Here is a 13,350-nt window from a genome sequence, read left to right as displayed (position 1 = left end):
CTTTTCTGGCCTCTTTGGCTTCCTGTTCCAACATTTTGGAATGCGTACCTCTCATGAAATCCAAAATTAGCCAATATTTGCCATGATTTCAAAATGTCTAACTTTCAACATTTGATACGTTATCTATATTGTATTGTGAATAAAAGTTTTTTAGATTTGTTTACAAGATTTTGCATTCCTTATTTATTCACAATTTTTACAGTGTCTCAACTTTTTGGGAATCGGATTTGTACTTTGCATTATTATAGCAGCATTAAAAAATGCCATTCAGAGGATCTCAGAGTCAGGATTCCATTTAAAACAAAAGCACATAACAAAAAAGAAATAAAACTATATATAGTGATTGGCTGACTGACATTTGGCTTTTTTATCATTTGCATCAGCTGGTCGATAAGTGTCATGAGTAGGACTTTTATTTTGACTGTCTTTGTTTAACAATTCTGTCTAATATAAAGGCAACATCTATAATGTTTTTTCATTCATGTTGACATTTATTTCAAAATATTATTTAGTCATTTTTTGATACATTTTAAAATATTTATTTCCAATTATTTTAGTAAATATATAAATATAATAAATAAATATAAAGCAACAATTGTTATGCTTGTGTCATTTACTACTGTTAAATGAAACAGTATCTGATATCATGTATAACAGCTTTATATTAGCCAAAACGTCTCGGTTACGTATGTAGCCCTCGTTCCCTGAAGAAGGGAATGGAGACGTACGTCGGAACTGAACCGACAAATTGGGATCTGACCTCAGAGACCTATCCATGAGTGTATAAAAACGAGCCAATCGGAGATTGGCATGTGATCCGCACATTCCACGCTTCGCCCCGCAGCGCGGGTATAAATAGTAAGTGCAGATCAATGCTTTTTTCTGTTGAGGAGCCGAATTAGTGACTGGGCTCCTAGCGGAAGCACAGCACCTGGCGATGGGACGTAAGTCTCCGTTCCCTTCATCAGGGAACGAGGGTTACATACGTAACCGAGACGTTCCCTTTCAGTCGGTCACGTTCGACGTACGTTGGAACTGAACCGACGAATTGGGCACCCTCTGGAAAACGCCAGGATGCTGGCCCTTCCAGCGTCCTGCTTGAGCGCACTGGACTGTCTATTATGGTACGGAAGTCAGGGCTCCAAGCAGGGAGGTCAGCCACTGCTGTTTCTGCAAGACCCACTTACAGTGACTACTGAATGCTGGGAAAGCGTGCCCGTCTCGGAAGAAGGTACGCTGCGGGTCCACGTCCTTCAGGGAAGGATTGGTGGCGGAATACACATAAGGACTAACCTGGCAGGGTAGTGCAACATATGGCAGTCTCTGGGGTGGTTCCAACCTAACTGTAGGGGGAAAGAACATGCCCAGAGACGACAGAGCGGGGCACTGTCAAGGGAAAGACATGGAGCTAGCCGTTAGGGTAGCTGGTACCGTGGAAAATACACATATGGGGTTGCCGTGAGGGAACCAATACATATGGATCCAGCCTACAGCCACGTTCCACAAGCATACGGGTGCAGGCCTATCGCCAGACGGTCCGCAACGTCTGACACCGCATGGGGTGACGCAGGCGCTCGACAGGGTTAGCCGGTTTCACGGGGAACACAACTGGAGACAATAGACGCACGTATCTGGCCCGAGAGCGGAAGTGGCGTTGCAAGCCGACACTTAGAAGTGGCACTTAGCGCTCCTGGGCACTAGGGGCGAGGATGTGGGAAGATACCGGCTGTACACGGAGGCTATAGAATCTAGCAAACATGTTAGGTGTCGCCCAGCCCGCAGCTCTACAAATGTCTGTCAGCGAGGCACCTTGAGCCAGTGCCCAGGAGGATGCTACACTCCTAGTGGAGTGAGCTCGCAACCCGAACGGGCAAGGCACATCTTGTGGCTGGTAAGCCAAGACTATAGCATCCACTATCCAGTGGGCTAACCTCTGCTTGCGGACAGCCTTTCCCTTCTGCTGGCCTCCGTAACAGACGAAGAGTTGCTCTGAGGACCGAAAGCTTTGGGTCCGGTCAATGTAAGTGCGAAGAGCGCGGACCAGACACAACAAAGCCAGGGCTGGGTCTGCCTCCTCTGAAGGCAGCGCTTGCAGGTTCACCACCTGATTCTGCAAGGTAGTGGTAGGAACCTTGGGCAAGTATCCGGGCCTGGATCTCAGGGTAACGTGAGCGTTACCAGGCCCGAACTCTAGGCACGATTCGCTGACTGAAAGTGCGTGCAGGTCCCCTACCCTCTTGATAGAGGCCAATGCAGTCAGGAGCACTGTCTTCATTGACAAAATTTTAAGCTCAATTGACTCCAAAGGCTGTAAAGGCAGGGCTCTGAAGTACTCTGAGCACTAGAGCTAAGTCCCAAGAGGGTACCGAGGTTGGGCGAGGAGGATTTGGTCTCCTAGCACCTCTGAGGAACCTGATGATTAGGTCGTGCTTCCCCGCGGACTTACCTTCGACTGCGTCGGCGGCGACGTACACTTTGAGGGTGGAGGGAGACAGCCTTCGCTCCAACCCGTCTTGCAGGAAGGAAAGCACGCCACCAACACCTTCGGGGGTCTTCCCGGTGGGAAGAACACCACTCAACGAAAAGGTGCCACTTCAGTGCATAGAGGCGCCTCGTAGAGGGGGACATGAAGATTCCAGAGGTCTGGACGCAGGTGCCATAGGGTGCCCCGTCCCTGAGAAAGAAGGTCCTTCCTCAGGGGAATGGGCAAAGTAGGGGCTGTCACGAGGAGAGTAAGTTCTGGGAACCATGTCCAGTTGGGCCAGTGAGGCGCAACTAACAAGACCTGCTCCTCGTCCTCCCTGACTTTGCACAAAGTCTGTGCAAGAAGGCTCACTGGGGGAAACGCATACTTGCGTAGGCCCCGGGGCCAACTGTCCGCCAGTGCATCTGTGCTGAGGGTACCCCCGGTCAGGGAATAGTACCACTGGTAATTGGTCGAGTCCAGAGAGGCAAACAGGTCTACCTGTGCAGCTCCGAACTGGCCCCATATTAGCTGGAGTGCCTGGGGGTGGAGTCGCCACTCTCCCGAAGGTGCTGGCTGCCGAGAGAGCTCGTCGGCTGTCTGGTTGAGCGCACCTGGGACATGAATGGCCCGAAGCGACCTCAGCTGCTTCTGACTACACTGGAGCAGGTCGCGGACGAGTTGGAACATGCGACGGGAGCGTAGACCACCCTGACTGTTGATGTACACAACGGCCGCCATGCTGTCCGTACAGACCAGTACATGTTTGCCACGTAGCAGCCCCTTGAGGCGGCGCAGTGCCAAATGTACTGCTAGCAACTCGAGGCAATTGATATGCCAATGCAATTGCGGTTCGGTCCACAGACCCGCAACTGCATGCCCGTTGTACGTGGCCCCCCAGCCCGTGGATGAGGCATCCGTGAACAGCACAGCATGCCTGGACACTTGTTCTAAGGGCACCCGGCCCGGAAAAACGTTGTGTCTGACCAAGAACTGAAGGTTTGGCGGCAGTACGGAGTCACTGGGACCCGGTACTGGCCGCTCTGCCACGCCCACCTCGGGACTCGGCCATGAAGCCAGTGTTGGAGCGGTCTCATATGAAGCAATCCGAGCGGCGTCACCGTGGCTGCAGATGCCATATGCCCCAGGAGCCTCTGAAAAAGTTTCAGTGGGACCGCTGTCCTGCCTTTGAACATATTCAAGCAGTTCAACACCGACCGGACTCGCTCCTCCGTGAGGCGCGCAGTCTGGCTGACCGAATCCAGTTCCATACTGAAGTAAGAGATTCTCTGAGAAGGACAGAGCTTGCTCTTCTCTCAGTTGACCTGAAGGCCCAACAGGCTGAGGTGACTGAGCACCATGTCCCTTTGTTCGCACAACTGCTCCAGAGACTGGACGAGAATGAGCCAGTCGTCGAGATAGTTGAGAATGCGAACGCCGCGTTCTCGGAGTGGAACAATGGCTGCCTCCGCAATCTTCGTAAAGACGCGATGGTCATGTTCCCGCAGTGAGAACATGACTCATTCGCGAACGCAGCCTCAGCATGCTGAACGCCCAAACATGTAAGACAACGAACGTGACCATCAAGCGGGGACAAGAAGCGACCGCACCCAGAAACACACTTGAAAAAGACGCAGGGTCAAACCGTGTTGCTCTTTTAGGATGGAAAACTGCTCTTTTAGATGTGCTGAAGTACTCAGGGAGATGACCGCGGTCAGCACACAGTCCACAGTGCAAGCCTGTGTGTGACACTCAAGTTTGTTTTGGAAAACGCCCAGCGAACCAACTAAATCTCTTTTTGTGAATGCAAACAATTGCAATTGTCGATCACTCGTTTCACCCGCACTGGCAGTTCTCCTTCTCTCACGAGACTCAATTTACACACTCTTCGTGGAAACAGCAATAGTACTGTTTGGCTCCGAAGTAGAAAGCATTGATCTGCCATTCCACTTCCTATTTATACCCGCGCTGCAGGGCGGAGCGTGGAATGTGCGGATCACATGCCAATCTCCGATTGGCTCCTTTTTATACACTCGAAGTGGATAGGTCTCTGAGGTCAGATCCCAATTCGTCAGTTCAGTTCCGACGTACGTCGAACGTGACCGACTGAAAGGGAACTGCTTTTTACCAGGTTACAGTTTTGGAAAAATAACCAACAAATCCCAAACAACACAATGTAGAAACATGTTTAAAAATAGACACTGGTCTTGTAGCATCAGATTAATAGGGAGGTATGGGGTTTTAAATTGAGATACCATGTGGATTTTGGAGAAATGATGCAACTTGGTTGCAGCTTGCAATTTCAGTGTCAAAATTAACTTTAAATAAAACTTTAACAAACTCTGACTACACACAATCCACCTCAAGCAGGGCATTCAGGGAAATTGTTTTATGTTTTCACTTTTTTTTTTTTTGACACCCTGCTGTTTATGCCTAATAAAATTAAATCTCTTGCTCTCTTTTCACTGAAGTTCAGGTGAGAACTGATGCTGAACACACAATCTCACAGTGAAGGTGATTGAGTTTCAGGACTGCATTATTCACGATTAGAGGGAACTGTCGACCTCATTATAGACAGGAAGATGGTCATTTAACCTGGAAGCATAATATTCACTCACTCACTCTCTCACACAATCACCTCCCCTCATCTCGCTCACCTCACCCGCCTACTCATTCAGTCACTCACTCACTCACTCACCTCACCCACTCACTCACTAGGCGCGTTTCCATTACCCTTCAAATTGCGCATATTGAAATTGCGAATTGAAAACACGCCTAATGGAAACGCGGCAATTTCGCAAAAACTCCCATATATCGCAAAAAAGTTTTTACGCTCTCATGAGGTGGTTTTTCAGGCAATTCGAAAAAGGACAATATTCGCAAAACTGCAATGGAAACGTTTTTTTCGCATTTACATGTCACCTGTTGCGGTGACGCATTGCTGCAACATACGGCCAATATATTATATTTTCCACTCAACTGTGTCATAATAACAAGATAATGTAGTTAAAAGGACATATATTTTCTCCTAATAAGGACTACAGGCTATATATACTGTAATTAAGACATATATTCAAGAAATGTATTAAAACAGAAAGAGCTAGCCTATAGTTTCAGCCTTACACAAAGGCCGAGGAAACAGGCCAGTTACGCACGTCATTCCATTCCAGACGATCTTAGTTTGCTTCTTATTTAATAAACAGGCAATTCATTGATGAAACATCGATAAAAATAAAAATACAATTTATACAAAACTAAAAAAATTTTTTAAGAAAGACTTTCTAGAAAATAAAACTCGAAGTGATCAAAATCATGTGACTCCCCAGGTCTCAAACATATTGCGATTCTTACTCATGCTGCTCACTTTTCATAATCAACATATAAATTAAAATAATAATAATATAACAGGCTAATGTTTAGTCCTAAACGTAGCCTATTTAGTTTCGTAGTTAGGCTATGTTTTCTTTAACCCACGGCCGATAAAAGCGCAGATGGTCTCATTTTTTCCTTCTTCCTTTAAGAGAGATGAAACAATTCCCAATACTCTTGTCATTTTTAGCTATACAGATGAGTTCAAGACATAATTATAAACTATAAACTGTCTATTTTTAATTGTGGATTCAGGGAACTAATTATTTTGCATGCACTCACTCCAAACGCTGTCTTCATTTAAAAAAAATATATTTCGTTTATTAAATGCCATTTTTTTCTTTCATTTCTAAATTCTAAATTCAATTTACATGCCCATCAAACTAAATATCTAGCCAAAATAACGAAAGTGGTAAAAAAAACAAAAAAACAACAACAACAAACATTTGAGTTACCATGCAAATTCAAACATTTCGCTCTACTCTATATGCGTCAACCTGGCGCGCGTAAAAGTCGACCATTCTTTACAGATGATGGTTCGGTTTGTTTGGAGAGAAGACGAGACGGAGTTTTTAATTAAACTCATAAAAGACAATATAGGATTACAGTAATACTGGATGCTAAACACAGAAATGCTACATTATCATGAAGACCTTGAAGCAGATCTGACACACACACACACACACACACACACACACACACACACACACACACACACACACACACACACACACACACACACACACACACACACACACACACACACACACACACACACACACACACACACACACACACACACACACACACACACACACACACCTCATATCCGTGCCGCTTAAGTAACCTAAGTAACCACACGTTTCCTTCCAATAATAATAATAATGGCTAGTGTGGTGGATGGGATATACAAACCTACCAAGTGCCATCATTTTGGAATGACCTATCGTGAGAGGAAAGTAATATGTTTTAGTTGCATAACTGCAGCTATGGAAACGCTGTCATTTCGCAACAGTTTTTTATCGACATTTAAGAAATATCGCAAAAGTTTTTCGCAAATCTGTAATGGAAATGCAGCTACTCACTCACTCACTCACTCACTCACTCACTCACTCACTCACTCACTCACTCACTCACTCACTCACTCACTCACTCACTCACTCACTCACTCACTCACTCACTCACTCACTCACTCACTCACTCAGTCACTCAGTCACTCAGTCACTCCACTCAGTCACTCACTTCATTCACTCTCCCTTGCTGAATTAAAAAAGTGAATTTCTTAAAAAAATTGGTTCAAAACGGTGGGAAATGGTCATGAAAACATTTGCATAATTTGAAAACATTACTTACATTGTAAATGTACCTCAGGTTAAAACATTGGCATTGGTACTTGGTCGGTCACAGAAACCCATTCAATGAATCTTCTGTCCTGCAGTTTTTGTGCTGACATTAATGCCAGTGGAAGTTTGGAACTATGGAATCAGCAGAATGTTGACAACTTTTATGCACTCGCACTGTGACTAGACGTGGTCTTCCACTTTGTGGCTGAGTTGCTGCTGTTCCTAAATGCTTCCACTTTCTGATATTACCACTTACAGTTGACCGTGAAATATCTACCAGGGATGAAACTGACATATTGCAAAGGTGTCATCTCATCACAGTACCATGCTTGAATTCACTGAGCTCTTCAGAATGACTCACTTTTCCCCCGCCAAATGTCTAAATGCAGACTGCATGGCTAAGTGCTTAATTTTATACACCTGTGGCAAAGGGTCTGATTGAAAAATCTTAATGAAATAATTAAGAGGTGTGTACCGTTCTTTTGTCCATCTGTACATATTATAATTGAAACGCTCTAGTCATGTGATGTACATGTTATTGTGTATGTGTGTATGTATCATACTTACGCTCCAGACGAGAGCTGTTCTTTAGTGAGATTAAGCGGGTGGTTGAATGTCGTGATGCCGTAGTCGGCTGCTTTGTGTCCTGCTGGCAGATTTCCTCTCAGAATGCCATTACTGGCCACGTTCAGGAATGATACAAGTGAATGCCAACCCTGATTATAGAACCACACCTACACACACACATTATGTATACATTATTTATACCCTAAAATGTCCATTATGTTTCTACTAGTGTTATTATTGTTAAATAAATCTACAATAACCATATATATATATATATATATATATATATATATATATATATATATATATATATATATATATATATATATATATTAGGGGTGTAACGGTTCACAAAATTCACGGTTCGGTTCGATACGATACACTGGTGTCACGGTTCGGTTCGGTATGTTTTAGATACAGCAAAAAGAAAAAAATTGGCAGATAATTAATTATTTTTTTTTACTAAAACTAACAAAGTATGATTTTTTTTTTTTTTTACATTGAACAATGATTGAACTATACTTTACCCATCTTATGTAGTTACAGGAATAAGACATTAGCTCTTTACATTAGCATGTGCGGTGCGTGTTGCGTTGCGTGTGCGTTGCAGGAGCCCCACACCCTGTAGTGCTTTCACACATATGCTGCGTTTGCAGTCCGCAACTGATCCGCTGTTGCATACCACAAACACAGCATTGATTCATTATTTTTTATTTAAATCCAAACGTTTTTACTGAACATGCCTCGTCAGAATTCCAATTCTCTTTGTTTACTCTTTAATAGAAGTCAGGTTACGTAGCCTACTACATTTAAACAACATTTTATTAAATTCATTTATTCATATTTATATACTTTAGATTTAGCTCACACAAGTGGCAAAACATTTAAACATAGTTTTTATAGCCTTAAATCACAAACATTTTAAATTAGAAACTTACAATAGTCTATTCAAAAACAGCCGACTCTCGTCTTTTCTTTCGTTTTTACACCCTTTTAAAAGAAATCCTGCAGGTCAAAAAGAACTTTGCTTTTCACCTCCAAGAAAGTATGAATGCTCTCCATTATGGCACATTTTTTTACCTAAATGCCAGGTAAGGTGTCGTTTTGTTGCTTTAGTTGAGAAAAAAAAGCCATGTGTTGACTTTGAAACAAGAGTAGCCTATATTTTAAATGATATGCATCTGTGGTGAAATTACTAGATTTTCGCGTCAGTACATGTTTATTTTAATGCGAACAATGTTCAATCACTTTAATGCAGCAGTGCAGCGCAGCAAAAAATAGACTCGGTACGAAAACAATCCGTGCACTGCTGCAGACGCAACGCACCTGGAACGGACTGACGGACACCATCCGCGTGCAGTGTGAAAGCTGTCATCCGTTAACATGGGTACTGAAAAAAATACGCACCGCACACGCACTGCAGACGGAGTATGTGTGAAACGGGCGTAAGGTCTCATATCCGCGGCTATTAATGGACCACTCGCCGCGGTGATGTCTTTTGCTATTTGAATAAGTTGGAAATGTCTGTCTAAATGCTGCGGGGATAGTTTGTGGGTTAGTTTGTGGCTGTTTCTCCTTTTTATCGTCTTGTTGTCGGCGTAAATGAGTTGATTGACATGACATGAATTATTCCCGCTGCTGTACCATCATGTAGCAAATGCGACATACCTTTGTTTTTTAATCCATCACTCTTGCCAACACCATCATAGCTTACAAAGAATCCAAAGTTCACCCAAACACCAGACCTGTTGGTTATTGGAGGATCTTCTATTTCTGGTTTGTTAAACGCAATAGCCATTTTGCGACGAGCACTCAGCGCGTAGCCTACTGATTAAGCGAGCACCTGACTGAGCACCCTAAAAACAAATTTTTTTTTTTTTTTTTTTCTTTCACTTCGGCGGTGTCAGGGGCATTGCCTGTTATGTCATTTTGGTTATTGGGCTACCTTGTTGAACGCATATTATTATATTTCATACACTTTTTTTATTTTCCAAATCTAATTAATTAGTCCAAGAACCGTTCGGTAATGCATACCGCGTACCGAACCGAAAGCCTCATACCGAACGGTTCAATACGAATACGCTATCACAATGCAATTTGTTAAAACTCAAATACATTTTGCACAGAAATTTCCTTTTTTTATTACCTTTTTTAAAACATTTAAGTCAAAATTGGTTGAAATGATCATTTCAATGGTTGATATAATATACTCCTGATGTACTCTGATCTCGTCTGACATGCTTGGACAGTGAAGATACCACTTCCCGCTGCTTACCTTCATATTGTCTCTGGTGCCCAACTCCAAGAGAACCAACCGAAGGTCCTGGAAAATTTGGTCAGTCTGGTTAAACTGCATAGAGTGAGAGAAGGGGGTGGGGGTTTGTTAAGTGTGTTTGTCTTGAGTCAATTCATGAAAATGAGTTATTGTATATGAAAAGAAACATAGTAATGTTCAAAAGTTTGGGGTCAGTTACTTGAAAACAAAAGAAAGAAATTGTGGTGGTATGGGTAAGTTTAAGGGTAGGGTTCGGAGTAAGGGAAGTGTCAACAGTGTAATTATGAATGTAACTACAGAAATAAATTATAGATATAACTACATGCAGGTATTTAAAAAAAAAAATAAGTACAATGTAAAAACATAATAAGAGCATTGTATAAAATTATTATTTTAAATGTCAGTACATAGTAGTTAAGGCCACCGAATAAAGTGGGTGCAATACATTTTAATCCTGAAACTATTATAATTAATCAAAAGTGACAGTAAATACATTTATTATAATGTATAATAATGTATCATGGTTCCAACAAAAATATGAAGCAGCATAACTGTTCAACATGGATGATAATCAGAAATGATTCTTGAGTAGCAAATCTGCATATTAGAATTTCTAAAGGATCACGTGACACTAAAGACTGGAGTAATGATGCTGAAAATTCAGCTTTGACAGTTAAATTCAAGTTAAATATTTTAAAATACTTTCACATGGAAAACACTTTTTAAATTGTATTATATTTCACAAAATTACTGTTTTTACTGTATTTTTGATCAAATAAATGCAGTGCTGGTGAGCATAATGTCTCACTGACATTTCAGACACAAATTATAATGTCTTCTGCTCCCCAGGCGACACTGTAAATACACGATGAACACTAATAACTCAAAGTGAAGGTGCCAAAAACTCTCCAGTGCCTGTTTGAATGAGAGGGAGTCCTAACGTCCTGCTATTAGCATTGCATCCGTCCATCACAGAGCTAAGCAGTATTAAAATCCCATTAGACGGCACAGACACTGGCACGCTGCCGAAGAGACTCGCTCTTGCTCTCAAGTACAAGCTCGGCTCATACACAAGGATTTAACAGCATTCTATTGTGTCATAACTAGTGTTAATGCTAAATATATATAATAATGAAAAATAACTACCCATAAAAATGTGCATTGTTAGAACAACAAAATATCAAAACTCCAGCTCTACAGTTTTCATTGTCATTATCAAAGAAATACTATAAAAAATACTTCATTTTGTTTTAATAATTTTGTTGTCATATGCACCAATAAGGCATAACATTATGACTGTGTTTGTCCCCCTTTTGCTGCCAAAACAGCCCTGACCCGTCAAGGCATGAACTCCACTAGACACCTGAAGGTGTGCTGTGGTATCTGGCACCAAGATGTTAGCAACTGATCCTTTAAGTCCTGTATGTTTAGACCAGCAGCCATATCACCCTGTAGCCCAAGACTGGTTTCCCACTGAAGCTAAGCAGGGCTGAGCCTGGTCAGTACCTGGATGGGAGACCAACTGGGAAAACCAGGTAGCTGCTGGTTGAGGTGTTAGTGAGGCCAGCAGGGGGTGCTCACCCTGTGGTCTGTGTGGTTCCTAACACTGTGGTTCCTAACACCCCAGTTTAGTGATGGGGACACTATACTGTCAAAGAGCACCGTCCTTCGGATGAGACGTTAAAACGAGGTCCCGACTCTCTGTGGTCATTAAAAATCCCAGGATTCGATAAAGAGTAGGGGTGTAACCCTGGCAGCCTGGCCAAATTTGCCCACTGGCCCCTGTCTATCATGGCCTCCTAATAATCCCCATATCCTGACTGGCTTCATCACTCTCCTCTCCACCAATCCACTGGTGTGTGGTGAGCGTTCTGGCGCAATATGGCTGCCGTTGCATCATCCAGGTGGGTGCTGCACATTGGTGGTGGTTGAGGAGATTCCCCCTTCTATGTAAAGTTCTTTGGGTGCCTAGAAAAGCGCTATATAAATGTAATGAATTATTATTATTTTTATTAAGTTCTGAGGCGGGGCCTCCATGGATAGGACTTGTGTGTTCAGCACATCTCACAGATGCTCGATTGGATTGAGATCTGGGGAATTTGGAGGCCAAGTCAACATCTCAAACTCGCTGTGCTCCTCAAACCATCCCTGAACCATTTTTTCTTTGTGGAAGGGCGCATTATCCTACTGAAAGAGGCCACAGACACCAGAGAATACCACTTAAATGAAAGGGTGTATGGTCTGCAACAATGCTAAGGTAGGTGGCACGTGCCAAAGTAAATCCCCATGGATGGCAGGACCCAAGGTTTCCAAGCAGAACATTGCTCAAAGTATCGCACTGCCGGCACCCGGCCATCCACGTGATGTAAAAGAAAATGTGATTCAAACGTGAAACAAGGCCGCTTTTTTCCCCATTGCTCCATGGTCCAGTTGTGATGCTCATGTGCCCACTGTTGGAGCTTTCGGCAATGGACAGGGGTATACTTAGTAAACTGTGTATGCTGACAGCTTTCTATCAGAACCAGCACCTGTCAGTGGTCATAATGTTATGCTTGTTCGATGTACGTAACCTAGGAATTTTGTTTGAGTGAAATGCAATGGGTTTTAACTGCATTACAATTAGGGCTGGGACAACGCGTCAACGTCATCGATGACGTCGACGCAAAAAATACGTTGACGCAAAATATGCGCGTCGATTCGTCAGACTCAAAATAAAGATGGTGGCGCCGGAGAGTATTAGCAACCATAGATATACATAATAAAGTATATTATGTAATTAAGTACATTATTTATTATGTATATCTATGGTAGCAACACGAGTGGCTCCTCAGACTTTCAGAAGTGCAAGGCTTGCGGGTTGGCGCTCGGAGCACAGGTGCGCATGCACGCGTTTTGTTGTCACTGCTACATAAACAAATTTCTGCACACAGGAAGACAGATGTTTAAATTAAGTTACGGTACCGACATCCATTTATGGTGTCCTGCCTTTGTTTTACTGTCTATTAAAGTCTGCCGCGTTTAAGTTACGGTGTAGCCTGTGTAGGCTACTGTCATACATGTTTTCATAATGCAGAATATTCACTCAGCGCGCTGTCAGGCAGTTTGGGGCTGCCCGACTGTGTGCACTCGAATGCCGTGACAGCGTGCGCTCACGCATACAATCAGTAGTAACAGTTCGCAATTATATCCATATATCCGACCTTTTCTTGTAAACCCGATAAAATCCATGGCAATGAACGTCATCGGGGATGTTTAATCCACAAGCATTCTGAGAATTATTCCTACTTGTCGTTCACATCAATCTAAAAGTTGTCCTTTTAGGCTATAGGCGA

General features: G+C 43.1%; 1 protein-coding gene and 1 pseudogene across 1 annotated transcript in view; one reads left to right on the top strand and one right to left on the bottom strand.

Moving 5' to 3' along the window:
* LOC137051932 (phospholipid-transporting ATPase ABCA1) overlaps positions 1–13,350 on the bottom strand; it is a 365,555-nt gene that overhangs the window by 74,114 nt on the left and 278,091 nt on the right. The window contains exons 35-36 of the mRNA XM_067428858.1: positions 10,019–10,093; positions 7,744–7,910 (exon numbers count right to left, since the gene is read on the bottom strand). Coding sequence (XP_067284959.1) covers positions 7,744–7,910; positions 10,019–10,093 — 242 coding nt within the window. The remainder of the gene's footprint in view (positions 1–7,743; positions 7,911–10,018; positions 10,094–13,350) is intronic.
* On the top strand, positions 11,450–11,566 carry LOC137088789 (5S ribosomal RNA; annotated as a pseudogene).

This window comes from Pseudorasbora parva, chromosome 1, assembly GCF_024679245.1.
Source record: "Pseudorasbora parva isolate DD20220531a chromosome 1, ASM2467924v1, whole genome shotgun sequence".
Taxonomy (NCBI): domain Eukaryota; kingdom Metazoa; phylum Chordata; class Actinopteri; order Cypriniformes; family Gobionidae; genus Pseudorasbora; species Pseudorasbora parva.
The sequence above is the reverse complement of the archived record's forward strand: the minus strand, read 5'-3'. Positions and strand labels throughout refer to the sequence as shown.